Source organism: Carcharhinus amblyrhynchos, chromosome 1 (assembly GCF_965287045.1).
Source record: "Carcharhinus amblyrhynchos chromosome 1, sCarAmb.v2.hapA, whole genome shotgun sequence".
NCBI lineage: Eukaryota > Metazoa > Chordata > Chondrichthyes > Carcharhiniformes > Carcharhinidae > Carcharhinus > Carcharhinus amblyrhynchos.
Genome location: NC_137324.1, coordinates 69,928,611 through 69,947,624, shown reverse-complemented (window position 1 = coordinate 69,947,624; position 19,014 = coordinate 69,928,611). Strand labels below are relative to the sequence as shown.

Below are 19,014 nucleotides of genomic sequence, written 5' to 3'. Positions count from 1 at the left end.
TCACTAGAGAGGGAGTGCTTGATAGACTAATGGGACTGAAGATAGACAAGTCCCTGGGACTGGATGGAATGCATCCCAGGGTTCTGAAAGAAATGGCAGAGGTGATATCGGATGCCTTAGTAATTATTTATCAAAATTCGCTGGACTCCGGGGAAGTGCCGGAAGATTGGAAAACAGCTAATGTTATACCGCTGTTTTAAAAAGGTAGCAGACAAAAGGCAGGGAATTATAGGCCGGTTAGGTTAACATCTGTAATTGGAAAAATGCTAGAATCCGTCATCAAAGAAGAAATAGCGAGGCACCTAGAAAGGAATGGTTTGATCAAGCAGACACAGCATGGATTCGTTAAGGGGAAGTCGTGTTTAACAAAGTTATTGGATTTCTATGAGGATGTGACTGGTGCGGTAGACAGAGGGGAACCGGTGGATGTGGTGTTTTTAGATTTCCAAAAGGTGTTTGATAAGGTGCCTCACAAAAGGTTGCTGCAAAAGGTTAGGGTGCACGGAGTTGGGGTTAAGGTGTTAGCGTGGATAGAGGATTGGCTGTCTAATAGGAAGCAGAGAGTTAGAATCAATGGGTGCTATTCTGGTTGGCAGTTGATGACTAGTGGAGTGCCGCAGGGATCGGTGCTGGGGCCTCAACTGTTTACCATTTATATAGATGATCTGGAGGAGGGGGCTGAGTGTAGGGTGACGAAATTTGCTGATGACACAAAGATGAGTGAAAAAGCCAATTGCGTGGAGGGTGTGGAAAGTCTGCAGAGAGTTCTGAACAGGCTGAGTGAGTGGGCAAGGACCTGGCAGATGGAGTATAATGTTAGCAAATGTGAGGTTATCCACTTTGGTAGAAATAATAGTAGGAGGGATTATTATTTAAAAGGCGAAAAGCTGCAGCACGCTACAGTGCAGAGGGACCTGGGGGCTCTTGTGCATGAGTCGCAAAAACCCAGTCTGCAGGTGCAGCAGGTGATCAAGAAGGCGAATGGAATGTTGGCCTTTATAGTGAAGGGGTTAGAATATAAAAGCAGGGTGGTCTTGCTGCAACTGTACAGGGTACTGGTGAGGCCACAGCTGGAGTACTGTGTGCAGTTTTGGTCGCCGCACTTGCGGAAGGATATATTAGCCTTGGAGGGAGTGCAGAGAAGATTCACTCGGCTGATACTGGAGATGAGGGGGCTAGCCTATAAAGAGAGATTGAGTAGACTGGGTCTGTACTCATTGGAGTTTAGAAGGCTGAGGGGGGATCTTGTAGAGACATATAAGATAATGAAGGGAATAGATAGGGTAGAGGTAGAGAGATTCTTCCCGCTTAGAAAGGATAGCAGGACTTGAGGGCACAGCCTCAAAATAAGGTGGGGGGGCAGTTCAGGTCGGAGTTCAGGAGGAACTTTTCACTCAAAGGGTGGTGAATCTCTGGAATTCTCTGCCCGTTGAAGTGGTGGAGGCTACCTCACTAAATATATTTAAGTCACGGCTAGTTAGGTTTCTGATAGACAAGGGAATTAAGGGTTATGGGGAGAAAGCAGGAAAGTGGAACTGAGCCACGACAGATCAGCCATGATCTTGTTGAATGGCGGGGCAGGCTCGAAGGGCTAGATGGCCTACTCCTGCTCCTATTTCTTATGTTCTTATGTAAAGATGGACACTTTCCCTGGAGGTGTTTTCTGCAGGGCTATAAGGAATATGTGACTTTTTCAGACTTCAATTGTACACCATTTTAAACAAAGTCAAAAACAATGGTATTTTGCTAATTAGTTTGGCGTCATTAGGTTATTCATTTATTTCATACTTTTGGATACTTTAGCTTATTCATTTGCTACATTTCTGTTGTATATGATGGGATAATTTCCGTCTCTGTAACAGCACTTGATTCCGTCTCACCTCAGCTCATCTGCTGAATCTCTTTTGTCTTTGTTACCTCTGTTACTTCTAGACTTGACTATTCCAATGCACTTCTGGCTGGCCTCCCATCTTCCACCCTCCATAAGCTTAAGGTAATCTAAACTATGTTACCTGTATCCTAACTTTTATTAAGTCCCAATCACCCTGTCTTGGCCAGCTTACATTGGTTCCTGATTAAGTGATATTAAAATTCATACCAATAATTTCAAATCCCTCTACGGCTTTGTTCTTTTCTGTCTGTGTCACTTTCTCCATTCCTCTGAGATGGTTTCCTCAATTCTCACCTCTTGCGAATTCCTGATTTTGATTTTTCCACCATTGGTGGCTGTACATTCAGCTGCCAAGACCTAAGTTCTGGAATTTCCTTCCTAAATCTCTCTCTACCTGTTTCCTCCTTTAATCACTATATAAAACTGCATCCTTCATCAAGCTTTTGATTATTTGCTCTTATATCCCCTTATATGCTTGGTCTTATGTTTTATGAGGATTAAGTAGGATACATGACACAGAAACAGGCCATTCAGCACCAATCAGTTCATGCCAGTGTTTCACTCCACTCCTTGGATGGCATGGTGGCACAGTGGCTAGCACTGCTGTCTCACAGCACCAGACTCCCTGGTTCAATTCTGGCCTTGGGTCACTGTCTGTATGGAGTTTGCATGTTCTCCCTCTGTCTGTGTGGGTTTCCTCTAGGTGATCCAGTTCCTTCCTACACTCCAAACATGTATTAGTTAGGTGATTGGCCATGCAAAATTGCCCTAGTATCAGGGGGGCTAGCAGAGTAAATACACGTGTTAAGGGATAGGATCTGGGTGGGATTATTGTTGGTGCAGGCGTGATGGACTAAATAGCCTTCTTCTGCACTGAAGGCATTCAATGATTCTATGATCCTCCTGTCTTTTCTGCTCTTAAATTTGTCATCATAGTCATCTATTCCCTTCTTCCTTATATGTTTGTCTAGCTTCCCCTTAAATTCATATATACTATTTGCTTCAACCACTGCCTGTGCCAAGGAGTTCCACATTCTTGCCACTCTTTGGGTAAAGAAGTTTTTTCTGAATTCCCTATTAGATTTCTTGATGGCTGTCTTATATCGATGGCCTCTAGTTATGCTCTTCATGAGAAGAGGAAATATTCTCTCTGCATCCACTCTGTCAAAACCCTTCATAATTTTAAAGACCTGTATTGGGCCAGCCCTCAGCAGAAACCCAGTCTCTTAGTCCTTTCCTGATATGTATGCTGATGCATGTCTGGTATCACCCTTGCACCCTCTCCAGCACATCTATATCCAAACTTTTGAGTATTGATTAACCATGGTTCAATAAGTGTGTTGTTTCATAATGCCACTGTCCACCACCTTGGAATATTTTACTTTTAAAGGCACTATAAAAACATAAGCTATTGTTGGAAAGCTTTCAGTGAGTTATGTTGTTTTTGCTTCATTAACAAAAATGCTGTTGCCATAAAGCCCTATTCTAGAAATGGAGGGTAAAATATGCACAATTCTTGAAAAAGTGATGTGGAATTCTCACTATTTTTAGCAGTTTTAATAGCATATGGTCACCACATTAAACATTGGTTGCAATCTCAATCTTAACTTTCAAAGTAGTCTTTGGACTCATAATTGCTATTGACATACTGCCATGTCTGCAGCATGCTACCAGAAACAAGTGGACTTGTGTTGTCTCAAACAACCAGGAACTCATTCTGTAGCTCTTTTGATTGGATTCTGGTTGCAGGCATGGAGTGTCTCACAAATTATGAATTCAGTGAAAGATTTAGATCATTTGAAATCAGTGGTAGAGTAGTGACATCAGAAAGCAGAATGCCTGTATTTTCCTCCTTGGGTACAGTCTGGAGGTTGCAGCGTAATTGTATTTTGCGTTGCACCCATGTATTCAACTGATCTAATTAGGACATGCCCAAACATAAAATGAGTATATATGGACAGAAATCAGTGTAAAAGATTGAGACCCAAGGAAATGCCCAACCTACATCAGTACATTTCTTCAAGTTTTAAAATAAAAAATTTCAATTTAATTCTCCATCAGATGAAGTGGGGCAGAAATTTGCCTTGGACGGTGGCACAAAACAAATGGTATCGAATTCAAAGAAACATAGGAGCAAGAGTAGGCCATTCAGCCCTTTGAGCCTTCTCCGCCATTCAGTTAGATTGTGGCTGATCATCTACCTCAATGCCACATTCTTGCACTATCTCCGTATCCTTTCATATCATTAGTCTCCATAAATCTATTGTTTTCTGTACTGAAGGTGCTTAATGATTGAGCTTCCTACATTCTCTGAAGTAGAGAATTCCAAAGATTCACCATCTTCTGAGTAAAGAAATTCCTTCTCACCTCAGTGTTAAATGGCTTACTTCTCATCCTGAGATTATGTCCTCTGGTTCTACACTCAGCAGCCAGGAGAGACATCCTGGGCCCGATTTTACCATTTTCATTCTAAATGCCGATTCCGGGCTAGTACAGATCCGACTTAGAAATCCACTTTCAGGTGCCCCCATAGGCTCTCAGCTATCTCCAGTCCAATTCCTGCTGTGGGTGGGGTTTAGCGCTGCCAGAATGATCGGAGCTCTGAACTGCGCATGCGCAGTTGGAAAAAAATTGGAAAAAGTGCACCCATGTCAGATTGCTTCTGAGCCGCAGAAAGCGGAGAAAGCGGCCCAGGAATGACAAGCGGGAGTGAAAAGTAGGAGCAAGGGTGTATCTCAGATGGGGGGAGAAGGAGGGAGGCGGGTTAGATGTATCTTGGGCGGTGGGGGGGGGGGTGGTCAGATGGATCTCTGGTGGGGGTGGCAGATGGATCTCTGGTGGGTGGGGCAGGGGGGTCTGCTGCTACTCTGCGGGTGATCGGTGGGGGGGAGGGGGCAGAGATGGTGATCGGTCTAGGTAGTGGGGGAGTATGTAAGGAGGTCAGTAATGTGTGGGGGTAGTGGGGGGGTGGATAAGGGACACACACACACACACACACACACATCACTGCCCCCTTATCTACCCCCCCACTACCCAGACTGATCACCTCCCCTCTTCCCATTCTCCCCACTGATCACCCGCAGAGTGGCAGCAGATCCCCCCCCGCCTCCCCACCAGAGATCCATCTGCGCCCCCGCCCCACCCCCCACCACCACTGCCAGAGATCCATCTGACCCGGCTCCCCCACCACCACCACAGAACAATCAGTCCCCCCCACCCCCTCATCAGTGATACATCTGACCCGCCTCCTCCTCCTTAGCCCCCCCAACCAGACAACAATCTGACCTCATTCCCCTCCTTCCCCCCCAACCAGAGAATGATCTGACCTGCCTCCACCCCCACCCCCACCACTGATCTGAGTCAGAGAACCATTGGAAACACTGATCGCGCTCTTCAGAGGCTGGAGCACCCGACTCGGACTTTTATTCTGCAGGTCCCTAAAAGTGTGGTTCCGGATCGGTAAACGTGGTGGTAAAGGGGGAAATGCTGATAGTGTTGGGTGGGCAGTTCATTAATTCAATTTAATGCATTTAATGATTTGGGCGCGGAATGGATCCCCGCCATTCACGGGTCTCGGTAAAGTGGCGATCTGCACGGACTTGGGTGCAGATCGCGATTAAGGCCTCACACCTTTACCACGATTTCACGCCTGAAAATGGGTGCAAATTGTTGGTAAAATCGGGCCACCTGCCTACATCCAACCTATCATGCTCTGTAAGAGTTTTATAAGTTCCAAAGCGATCACTTTTAATTCTTTGAAATGCTAGAGAATATTCTTCCAATTTCTCAATCTCCCTTATAATTCCACCAACCCAGGGATTAATTTAGAGAAACTCTCTCTGTGGCAAGTATATCCTTTCTTAGATAAGGACACCGAAACTGCACTGTGATTCTTCAAGGCTCTATACAGACAGTTTTACTCCTGTACTCAAACCTTATGATGAAGGCTATTAGACCATTTGCCTTCCTTATTGTCTACTGCACCTGCATTCTATCTTGTAATGACTCGTGAACAAGGACATCCAGGTTCCTTTGGACACCAACACTTCCCAATCTCTCACTAGTTAAGAAATGTTCTGTTTTGAAGTTTTTTCTACCAAAGTGGATAACTTCACACATAGGTATTCTATCTGCCATATTCTTGCCTATTCACTTAGCCTTTTCAAGTCCAGTGGTCATCTGGGACTTTGGCTACTTTACGTTTTTACCTCAAGTCCACCTGAAGCCTCCTTGCATCCTCCTCACAAATTACATGCCCACCTAATTTTGTGTCATTAGCAAGTTTGCAAATATTACAATTTGTCCCCACATGCAAACCATTTATATAGATTGTGAATAGCTATGTCCCTAAACAATCATCCTTGAGGAATCCCACTAGAAACATCTGTCATCAAGTGAATGGACTGTTTACTCCTTTGCTTTGCTTTGCCTGTTAACCAATTCTCAATCCACACTAGTACATTTCCCTCCCAACCCATGCACTCCAATTTTATTCATTAACCTTCTGTGTGGCGCCTTAGCAAAAATCTTCTGAAGATACAAATACACTTCATCCGCTAGTTCTCGTTTAACAATGCTACATCTGACAAGCTCAAAAATCTCAATATATTTCTCTTTCGTAAATAGTAGCACAATAGTTAGCACTATTACCTCACAACACCAGGGACCCAGGTTCAATTCCCGACTTGGGTCACAGTTTGTGTGGAGTCTGCACGTTCTCCCCATGGCTGCGTGGCTTTCCTCCATGTGCTCTGGTTTCCTCTCACAGTTCAAAAGATATGTAAATAATAGAATTTCCATACTAAATTCTTCCTCAGTGAACCCGAACAGGTGCCAAAATATGGCGACTAGGGGATTTTCACAGTAACTTCATTGCAGTGTTAATGTAAACCTACTTGTGACACTCTAAACGTTAAACTTAAATCTGTGTTGACTCTGTCCAATTTTACCATTTCTTTCAAACATCAAGTTACCATGTACTCTCTGATAAATGTAACAAAGCTAATAGATTGATGCAAAGTAACAGGTCTGTAGTTCTGTTTTCTCTCTTTCTTCTTAAACACTTGCTACTTTCCACTCTGTGGGAAGCTTTCCAGAATTGATAAAATTTTGAATGTAAACTACCAATGCATCCACTATCTCTTAACACCTCTTCCATCACTCAGCATCAACCACCCATACATAGCACCTGATACTCAGCTCCTCTGTGGTCAATGGAATTAAATATCTAGAGCTGCATAGAACCGACAACTGATATGGTATCACCGATTTTGTGTGACTGCCCTGGACGAAATTCGACCCCAGGAAGAGCCCACATACAGAAAAGGTTTAGCTTTTTGAAGTGACAAATATCTTACCATAAAAGCAACAAATAAGTCTCAGTTATAAATCTCAGTGAGGATACATTTGATGAAAATACATTTCAAAAATTACAACTAAAAGAGCAGAATACTCATTTTGTTTCCTGCAGTGAGTGAAATAAGGTTTGGACAATGTTGACGCACCTATCCCCAAACAAGCACAATTGTGGTCATACTCACATCTGAGAACCGAGAGTGTGGCTCGTTTTGGCAGAGCAACTTGTTCGGATAGAATGTTTAGTAGGTGGAGGTAAAAGGTTGAGGTGACAATTATGTTTTGGAGTAACTCACATATGTCCAAATTTCCACAATATATTAAACCATGTAATTGGTTTGTACCCAGATTATAAGTGCATCTTGTGGTGATTTCACGGTAATGCACTGTGCTGCCAGGTTGCATGTTAAATTTTGACCAGGACTCGGTTAAACATTCTACTGAACATTGAAGACTGATGACAATCAGGGAAATACCATGTCTTGCTGGCTGCTGAATTTAACCTGACATATTTACATTGGTGGTATCACCAGTTACACCAGACCAGGCATGTCTACAGCTGGTGGCACTAGTGGAATAAAAATGCCACTGCTGGTGCCAAAAACTTTATTCTGATCAACTTGCCACTGCATTCTTTCCTAGGAAGTGTGCAGAGAGCTTTGGTGCCTCAGCAAGAGCAATCGATGTGTGACAAACAGCATTCCCGCCGCTGAAGGTACCCTGTGCCAGACGGGAACTATTGAAAAAGGGGTAAGTACCCTTTAAAACTGTTTGCTCAGAACCTTCACACAAATGTAGCAAGAGTTAATTAAACCACTTTGCCTTTACGATAAGCAGTGGACTGATTCACATGGCTGTAAATGTATTTGCAACGGAGCTCTGCTAAGACCCAGCATGATGTTGCTGGTCTCATTTGGAGTACTGATATGTTTGAACTTCTCATAGTAAAGCATTTCTCTCATATTTAATAAGCTCCGCAAACATGTTAAGAAATAGAAATCAATTAATCAACCTATGACATGACCGATGCATTTTAAAAACTGGTAGGGTAAGGATCGACCTCAGGCCGATTTTTTCCATTGGTCTTCATATGCACAATTGAAGAGATAAACATGTAATATGACAATCTCCACATGCCAACTTTAACAACGCACCAGATTCAATCATGAACAAAGCTGGAAGAAAAGTAATACTTTTAAAGTTTTGACATATCTTGATGTGAAAACAGAACCAAGACACCAGGTCAAGCCCATCTCTTAACATTAAAAACCGTGCAAAGCTGTCTGTGTTAAAACTGAATTTTCCCTTATTTGGAGATGGAGAAGTTTGGATTGTTCCCTTTCTCCTTCAGTAACAATGTAGAAAGGTGAAAATGAGGAGGAGACAAAAGCAATATCAGATCAGGCCAAGTTTTAGCTGAAACAAGCCAAGCCAACAATCTCAATGCCTATATTTATCCTGATTCTGTCACTACAGTTCCTGCTTGCTTCTCTGAGTTATAAGGGCCTCTCTAAGGTGCAGTGTTGTGTTTCAGTGGGTATATAATGTTATTGTAAATTTAATCGCTATCAGAATACTTGAGCTCTACCTGGCTGGCAGCTGCCTTTGTGAAAATGATTGAGGTCACTTCACCAGTACTGAAGATATCCTCATACCAAGTGTATAAACAAACTGGAGAAAGTGCTTTCCCTTCCAATCTTGTTCTTCAACTTTGCACATTAGTCATATTTTCTGTTACATTTTAATGTTTTTGGAAGCAGCAACTCAAGTTTTATTTACCTTTTCGCAAGGAGAACATGGGAAAACATTACTGCTGGCAAACGTTGAGAAATGTCAGGTGGTGAGATATATAAAACTTGGAAAGCTTATCAAAGACTGGAAAATTTATTGAAGAAATACAAGAAATTTATTAACCTTTTTTCAAACCAATTCAGTGACAAATGTGAATAAAATGTCAATGTAAGTGAATGAATGGATTTTGTGTACACTGGAATGAGGGATATAGCAAGGTGAGTGAAAGAGGTGTCATGTATCTGATGGAACCTCAGAAATGCAGTGAAACTAAACAGTTTGGCCTAGAAAATTTCTTAGGCCCACTTGCAAGCCTGAAATGGTTGGAAAACCAGGGCTGGATTGTAGAAGCAGGACGGGATGTGTTCATGCTGTTGGTTTGGTGCCATGAGACATTTTTGGAAACCCCAGTTGGAGTTGGATTAGCTGGCCATTGCCAAGCACTGGGCAACCAATTGAGGGCAGTTAGCCCAATTCTAGAGCTCATTAAGGTGCCGTTCCCACTTTGACTGGGATTTCCACTGAGCAACATGGGCAAGAGATGTCAACTTTATGTTTACAAGGACACCCGGGTCCCTTGGAATGCAAACATCTCTCAGTTTCTTATCATTTAAAGAATACTCTGCTTTTCTATTTTTTTCCTACCAAAGTTGAGCAATTTACATTTTTCCATATAATATCCAATCTGCCACATTGTTAGCCATTCATTTATCCTGTCTAAGTCATTTTGCAGCCTCTTTGCATTCACATAGCTTAATTTTCCACCTAACTTTGTATCATCAGCAAATTGCATTATTCTTGTTTCCTTATCAAAGTGAAAGACATTGATTGCAAATACCTGAGGCCCAAGCATTGATCCTTGCAATACAACACAAGCTATAACCTGCCAACCTGAAAATAATCAATTTATTCCTGTTTTTCCTTTTGTGTCCATTAGCCAATTCTCAATCCAGAGAATGTTAATTTTGTGTAATTCCCCTTTTTTATGGCACCTTATCAATTGGAGGCAATTCTCCAACCTGGCACAGATCACACAATCCCTGAGAATAGCACGTGGGCCTAAATCTCGGCTTTGTGACTGGCACCAACATTGCAACCCTCCCAGCCCCTTTCTAATGGCATGAACCGGATGGCATGAGGCCAGTTGGCATGTTTAAAGTAGCATTTCAATATTCATGGCCCGCTTGAATTCCAGTGCATGGAATTCACCAGCCTTCGAGCGCGGTGCGAGTCTGCGAGTATCACTGGGTACCTGGCAGCACCGTTCGGGCACCATCAGTATGCTGGGGCAGTACCAAGGGAGTGGGCTTGAGGAGGGCTATAATGAGGGTGGGGGTCATACATGGGTGGATCATATCAAGGATTGGGGTTCTTGATGGGGGGGTATGTTGCGGGCCAGGCAGCGGAACTCATCAAGAGGGCCTCAGTGCTCTGATTCCGGCACTCTGTAGCAGGGAGGAGGAACATTTTCGGGAGGAAGGAAGCGGACTTGTGAGATCGAGGTGCCCTTATGAAACGGTGCTCATGCATTCTGAAGCTGGGCTCATCGGCGTGTTTACACCTAAGAGAGAGGCCTGGATCACTCCTGTTTTCTTGCTGCTATGACACTTAGAAATTTTTTGGGACAATTCCACCCAATGTTTCTTTGAAAATTCCAATACAATACATCCACTAATTCCTTGCTAGTTACAACTTTAAAACGTGCTAACAAATTTGGCAGATAAAGTTTTTTGCCCATACTTACATGTTACCGATTATGTTTTCAAAGTGTCCTGTTATTACTTCCTTAAAAATAGATTCTAATATTCTAATATTTTCCTGATGATTGAAGTCAGGCTAACCGGCTACAGTTCTTTATTTTCCTTCTCCCATCTTTCTTGAATAGCTGCCTTCCAGTGGACGGAACTGCTTCTAAGCCAGGAGGAGCAGGAATGTTTCCTGCAAGCCCAACAAGCTACTGAGTAAACCACCCCCACCCACCCAGCAGTCAGTTAGCACCTCCCTACCCAACATTGGAATTACACCCGCAGTTTGGACAGCCCTGCACTCTTCCTCAGTACACCTATCTGTTCTCATAAGCTTCGGCCTTGTGAAGAAGGCTCCCTACAATAACTTGCTTAGCACCCACATTTATTGTCCATTCCTAGTTGAGGAGGTGAAGGTGAACTGCCTCTTGAACCGCTGTAGTCCATGTGATGTCGGTATGCCCACAGTGCTGTTAGGGTGGGAGGTCCGGGATTTTGATGCAGTGACAGTGAAGGAACGATGATATTATTTCCATGTCAGGATAGTGAGTGATTTGCAGGGGATCTTCCAGGTGATGTTCCCGTGTATCTGTTAGAGTTGTGGTTTTGGGATTTGTTTTATTTATAAACAAAAGATTTTTTTTGGTACATTTGGCGCTTTCTTCTTGTATAATACGGAGCAAACGCAGTTAGAAACTATGTAATTAGAATATTATCACTTTCTGAACCTCTGGAATGGGTAATGAATCTCTGGAATGGGTGGTGAATCTCTGGAATTCTCTGCCCATTGAAGTGGTGGAAGCTACCTTGTTGAATATGTTTATGTCACGGGTAGATAGATTTCTGATCGATAAGGGAATTAAGGGTTATGGGGAGCAGGCACGTAAGTGGAACTGATCCACTTCAATTCGGCCATGATCTTATTGAATGGCAGGGCAGGCTCGAGGGGCTAGATGGCTACTCCTGCTCCTATTTCTTATGTTCTTATTCTGTCAAATGATAAAACATTGTTCCAAAAATTAGATAAACTGTGATTTGTGACAAAGTGCACAACACAGAAATGCTATTTTCCATTGTTTGACGTTCATTTTAACTTCTGTGATTGGCCACTGATGTTCTCTGCGTAATAGTCCCACGCAGAACAAAATGATTTTCAGGGCTTATCTGGATTGCAAAATGAGATGCAGCTAGTGGAAGCTGAGAGATATTGGTGCCAATAATAACTCTTGAAGTGCGATAGAAGAGGGCTAGGTTTTTGTGGGGGGGGAGGGGGTGGGTGGGATTTGTGGCCACAGGCCCTGCTGAATTTACCAATAGATTCCCCAGCCTCAGCCAGCCAGATTGACTTGCTGACTGCTGGGTGGGGTGACAATGGGAGAGCTGAGCGGATATAAGCCTGACCCTGAGGAAGGGGTGAGTATTTTATCATGACGTAAGGGAAGAGGGGGAAGTTTCAGATACCGCAGGGCATTGATGTTGGATATTGTGGGGGAGGTGGGGGTAAAATAAATATCACAAATTGGGGTGGGTGGGATGAGCCAATCACAAGAGTTTTATTGCATGGAGGTAAATGTGGTGGGATGAAGGATGCACTTCGGCTTCTTCCGACTTGCAAGCCCTTTACACCTCCGTTTTGCTGGCAAGCTTCTGGCGTGTGGCATCTTCCTGCTCCTACCTTCTCTATTTCTATGTGTGGCTGTTAACAGTCAACTGAAGTTAAATTTGAGCAACCTTATACACAGATATTCATACCTTCCCAAAAGGCAGAGGGAATTGACACCTATCAGGCTGAAGTTTCTGGGCCTACAGAACCAGGATGGGAGGCAGTGGTGGGACTGTGTAAAAGATCAGCAAGGACAGGCATGTAGAATATCCATCACCTTCCTGCTGCCATGGCGTTTTACCAGCAGCAGCAAGGAGCATGGAGAAAGACTCTCCTGCTCAGAAGCCATCCAGGTCAGATCATGGAGGGGCCCCTGAAGATAATGGTCACCTCCACAACAGCATGGTCGGTTGGACTTTGTTGGGACTGCATAAATTGGAGGGCTGGCAGCTTTTCAGTAAGAAGTCAGTGGAACCTTGCACACACCTGATGAAGGAACACCGTTTCCAAAAGCTTGTGGGATTGCTATCAAATAAACTGGTTGGACTTAAACCTGGTGTTGTGAGATTTCTTACTGTGTTTACTCCAGTCCAACGCCGACATCTTTACATCATGACTACCATCAGCTTTTCAGTCCCAGCAGTGTCACAAGAACAATGTCCCTGCTGAAACTACAGTCAGGATAGAACTGCCATCACACCACTCATCAACAACCCCTCACCAGGCCTGCCTCCAACCCCACTCACCCTACTGCGAGGCAGGCATCCACTGATGATTCAGCGGGGTGTAGTTCCATCAGGGGCCACTGCTGCTGTGGCACTGCTGAGACTGAAGCACTGCTAGCCTTTCAGTTTGCACAGTCCTAATAAAACTGTTCAGTTAATCATGTTTAGTTGGTACTTAATGAATCTTAACATTTCTAAAATTATATTTATGTTACAAAGTGGTTTGGTACTAAAGTGACGTCACATCTGCAAATGGCTTTCCAATGCACGCTATACAACATGGCATCACTACAAACAATTGCTGGAGAGCAGAAATGAGTGAATGAGGGAGGTATTGAACTAAGCAGGTTACACAGGAATAATATAATGCCACACAGTCACCTGTGCAGTGCCATCAGTTATACTCGCTCTTTGCAAAGTTCATTAGGTGTGACGCGTGCACAGGCACACACACACACGCTACATCTAACAGGTCAGTGTGCTGAGTGCTGAGTAAGCATCAATTTTGATTTAACCCTTCATGAAACAAATGTTATTTTCAAGTACAACGACAATGTGGAAGGGGCTTGAATTCATTATTTAAGAGGACAACGGCATAAAACGACCATTTTTTGCAAGGAGTAAACAGAGGAACACCATTCAGAAAAAGAAGTTGAATTTATGTATTTCACAAAGTAAAAAGGTATGGCATTTTTGTTATTAGTTATACATACTTTGATGATGTTGAAAATATATTAGCTTTCCATAATTTCATAAAATAAGATTTTTAAAATAATTTGCTAAATGTAACGTGCAACATTATTTAAACGTCTTTTTCGCTTGACACAGGTGGATGCCCATTTGGTGGCCATTCTCTTTCTCCCTATTCCATTGTTTGGTGGCTTAATTAGGAACACCAGCACCAAATTTCCGAAAGGTAATTGTAGACATATGACTGAAGGAAGCCAGTGAATGTGGCCCTTAACTGATGCCACTGGCTTAACTCTGACACTCTGTATACCGTCCCTTGCTTCATTCTGCTCTTTCCTGGTGTTAACCACTTAACCTGCTGTTGTGAGACTTCTCACTCTGCTACTTTGCGTTGTAGCTTTCCACAGTGCTTTGTAAACAGTCTAGTTTCTCTGTGAATTATCTATCATTGCACAATCTTTTAACTATCTGCTCACCCTTTGAATTCACATTTATCTTTATTTTGTTATGAACTATTCCAAATGCCTATTTTATATTCATCAGGCCCTGACTTGTTTCTTCTACAGGTCCAGGTATTCCCTCTTCATGGCACAATACCATTTTCCAACGCATTGGGAAGTGTGTGGTGATACAAATTCATCATTTAATGAAGAAGGCCATGAGGGGTTGGTGACTTTTCCTGGTTGCTTCCCGAGGCATGGACTGTATGCTGGTCAAAGACTGCACCTGAGATTTGCCTACTACAAAGCGAAAGGACATTGAGCTATACAAACATCAAAGAAGAATGTATATGAATTGTAATACAGAAAAAAATAAATCGTAAAGTAAGAAACTTGCAGTGAAACAAACTTGAGAGGCGGTGTTATTTTACTGATGACTGAAAATGTCATGTTTCTTTGCCACCTTGTTAAGTCTATTTGCCAGATACATATCACCAGAGAATTACACATAAGAATAGTCATTATACCCATCTTAATTTATCCATCCAGAAAAATCCCGAATGTCCCTCCCCATTGTAGTCCATTGTAGCATTCAACCGTTTCTCAGTGACCTTCCTGTAACTTTCCTATGCTGATAATTATGTTCCCTTGTGTCTATTGCACGTGTCTTCCTACATGGTAGTGTTTGGAAGATGCTATTGAAAGAAATGGAATACACTGCTGCCACAGCACAGATGGTGGAGAGAGTGAATGTTTAAGGTGGTGAATGGGAGAATGCCGATCAAGTTTCTGCTTTGTCCTGGATGGTGGTGAGCTTGGTGGTGAGCTTCTTGAGTGTTGTTGGAGCTGCTCTCTGCCAGACAAGTCGAGAACATTCCATCATACTCCATATTAGTGCCGTGGCTTCAACAGGTTGGCACCTCATTTTTAAGTATGCCTGGTGCTGCTTCTGGCATGCCCTCCTGCACTGTTCATTGAACTAGTTTTGATCCCCCAGCTTGATGATAATGGTCATGTGGAGGACATGCTGTGAGATTACTGATTGTGGTTGAATACATTTTCACTGTTGCTGATGGCCTACAACACCTCATGGACAACAATTTTTAGCTGCAAAATCTGTTCTGAAGTTATCCCATTGAGCATGGTGGTAGTGTAATACGACATGATGGAGGGTATCCTCAATGTGAGGACAAGACTTGGTCTCCACAAGAACAAAGGTGGCAAGTGGAGAGTATTCCATCCTGATTTGTGCCTTGTAGATCATGGCCAGGCTTTGGGGAATCAGGAGCTGAGTTATTTGCCATAGTTCATCACTTGTTGATGTTTCAGAGTAGACTGATAGGGCAACAATTAGCCTGATTGGATTTGTCCTCTATTTTGTGGGCAGGATGTGGAGATGCTGGCATTAGACTGGGGTAAACACAGTAAGACTTCTCACATCAGGTTAAAGTCCAACAGGTTTATTTGGTAGCAAAAGCAGCTAGCTTTCGGAGTGTACTCCTTTGTCAGATGAGTGGAGTTCTGTTCACAAGCAGGGCGTATAAAGATACAAGCTCAATTTACAAAATAATGGTTGGAATGAGAGTCTTTTTAGGTAATCAAGTCTTAAAGGCACAGACAATGTGAGTGGAGAGAGAGTTAAGCAGAGGTACTTCCCTAGAGCGGAGAAGCTGCGACATCTTCCTCGGAACCTTCAACATGTCATTGATGAAGATGAACATCTTACCAAGGCCATTCCCACACCCCCATTTCTTGCCTTCAAACAATCGCACAACTTCAAATAGACCATTGACTGCAACAAGCTACCCAGCCTTCAGGAGAAGAGTGACCATGAGACTACACAACCCTGCCACAGCAACCTGTGCAGAATGTGCCGGATCATCGACATAAATGTCATCATCTCACATGAGAACACCATCCACCAGGTACACAGTACATACTCTTGTCTACCTGATACGCTGCAGGAAAGGATGTCCCAGGGCATGATACATTGGGGAGGCCATGCAGACGCTGCGACAATGGATGAATGGACACCGCTCGACTGTCAGTAGGCAAGAGCATTCTCTTCCTGTTGGGGAGTAGCTCAGCAGTCACAGCCATTCGCCCTCTGATCTTCGGGTAAGAGTTCTCCAAGGTGGCCTTCACGACACATGGCAATGCAGAGTCGCAGAGCAGACTGATAGCCATGTTCTGCACACATGAGGACGGCTTCAACCGGGATCTTGGGTTCATGTCACACTATCTGTAACCCTCACAATGCTCACAACTTGCCTGGGCTTGCAAAATCTCTCTAACTGTCCCAGCTAGAGACAATGCACAACTCTTTAACCTGCGTTTAACCTGTGTCTGTGCCTTTAAGACTTGATTACCTATAAAGACTCGCGTACCAACTATTATTTTGTATATTGAGTTTGTGTTTATATGCCCTGTTTGTGAACAGAACTCCCATTTACCTCTCGAAGGAGCAGCACTCTGAAAGCTAGTGGCTTTTGCTACCAAATAAACCTGTTGGACTTTAACCTGGTGTTGTGAGACTTCTTATTTTGTGGGCAGGACATTCTTGGGCAGTCTGCTGCATTGTTGGGTAGGTACCTGCATTGTAGCTGTACTGGAACAGCTTGGTATGGGTGCAGTAACATTCTGCACTCTCTTCTTTCCTTCTCTATGTAAAGTATGCTTTGTCTGTATAGCGTGCAAGAAACAATACATGTGACAATAATAAATCAAATCAAATCAAAAACAAGTTTTGGAGCACAGGTCTTCAGCACTATTGCTGGAATATTATTAGGGCCCATAGCCTTTTGCCTTCAGCTGTTTTTTAATATGGAGCGAATCGAATTGGTTGGAGACTGGCATCTGTGATACTGTGGACCTCAGAAGGGGTCCAAGACAGATCAGCCACTTGGCACTTCTGGCTGAAGATTGTTGCAAATGCTTCAGCCTTATCTTTTGCTGTGATGTTCTGGGCTTCATCACAAAGGATGGGGATGTTTGTGGAGCCTCCTTCTTGGTAAGTTGTTTAATGGAACACTGCCCAAGCTTTGTTCTGGTTGTAGGATCGCCTTTTCTCCACCAATTGTATGTTGCTTCTTCTGTTTAGTATGTATGGCACAAGAGTGGTGTTAGTAAGTCCATTTTTGTGATGGACATTGAAGCACCGCCCCTGCCCCCCCACCAGAATACATTCTGTGCCCTGTACCTGGGGCTATGTATAAAAATTAAAAATTGGCAACATGTGCACTTGCAGAATTGTGTTTAACTACTTAAGGATGAAATTAATGTCGGAGATATAATAGACTCAATATTCAATGTAGCCAAGTAATACAGTTTAGTAAAACAAAACAAAGTTAAGAGGATGTTGAAGTACATTAACAAAACAGTAAAGTACAAGTTACAGGAAGTCATTTTCAAACTACATAGTTATTTGGCCAGGCCACATAGAATCGTAAAATCTACAGCGTAGAGACGGGCCCTTTCGTCCAACTGGTCCATGCCTACTGAAATGCCCATCTAAGCTAGCCCCATTTGCCTGCATTTGGCCCATATCCCTCTAAACCGTTCCTATCCATGTGTCTGTCCAAATGCCTTTTAAATGTTGTCAAGGTCCCTGCCTCAAACATTTCCTCCACACATGTACCACCCTCTGTGTAAAAAAGCTGCTCCTCAAATTCCCATTAATTCTTTCCCCTCTTAATTTAAACCTATGCCGTCTAGTTCTCAATTCCCCAACCCTGGGAAAAAGACTGAATGCATTCACCCTATCCATGCTTCTCATGATCTTATAAACCTCTATAAGGGCACCCCCCAGTCTCCTACACACCAAAGGAAAAAGTCCTATCCTGTCCAATCTCTCCCTATAACTCAGTCTTTTGAGCCCTGGCAACATCTTTGTAAATCTCTTCTGCACTCTGTCTAGTTTCATAACATCTTTCTTATAGCAAGGCGACCAAAACTGAATACAATACTCGAGGTGTGGCCTCACCAAAGTCCTGTACAACTGCAATATAACTTCCCAATTTCTATATTCAGTGCCCTGACTGATGAAGGCCAGCATGCCAAAAGCCATATTCACTGCCCTACCTACATGTGACTCCATCTTTGAAGAATCGTGTACCTGAACTCCAAGGTTCCTCTGTCCCATGATATTCCCCAAGGTCCTACCATTCACCGTGAAAGACTTACCTTGATTTGACTTTCCAAAATGCAACATCTCACACTTATCTGTATTGAACTCCATTTGCCATTTCTCAGCCCACTTCCCCAGCTTGATCAAGTTCCCACTGCAATTTTTGATAACCTTCCTCACTGTCCACCTATTTTACCATCTATTTTAGTGTCATCTGCAAACTTATTGATCATGCCTGGTGCATTCTTATCCAGATTGTTGATATAGATAACAAACAGCAATGGGCCCAGTCCTGACGCAATGAAGAGTCACAGACCTCCAGTCCAACAAGCATCCTTCCACAATTACCCTCTGTTTCCTACCAATTGTATATCCAGTTTGCCAGCTCTCTCTGAATTCCGTGTGATCTAACCTTGCAGAGCAGCCTACCACGTGGAACTTTATCAAAGGTCTTACTGATGTCCGTATAGACTATGACATGATCTCCCATGCACAAAGCCATGCTGACTACTTCTAATCAAGACCTGTCTTTCCAAATGTCTATGAATCTTATTCTCAGAATCCTCTTTAGCAACTTACCCATCACAGAGTTCGGCCTACTGGTCTGTAATTCCCAGATTTTTCTTTGCAACTCTTCTTAAATAAGGG

General features: G+C 43.2%; 1 protein-coding gene across 3 annotated transcripts in view; it reads left to right on the top strand.

Annotated features, from left to right (window-relative positions):
* The window catches only part of adamts6 (ADAM metallopeptidase with thrombospondin type 1 motif, 6), a 286,378-nt gene that overhangs the window by 176,324 nt on the left and 91,040 nt on the right, over nucleotides 1–19,014 (top strand). For all 3 annotated transcript variants that reach the window (XM_080186565.1, XM_080186557.1, XM_080186560.1), the window contains exon 12: nucleotides 7,889–7,996. In XM_080186565.1, the coding sequence (XP_080042691.1) occupies nucleotides 7,889–7,996 (108 nt within the window). The remainder of the gene's footprint in view (nucleotides 1–7,888; nucleotides 7,997–19,014) is intronic.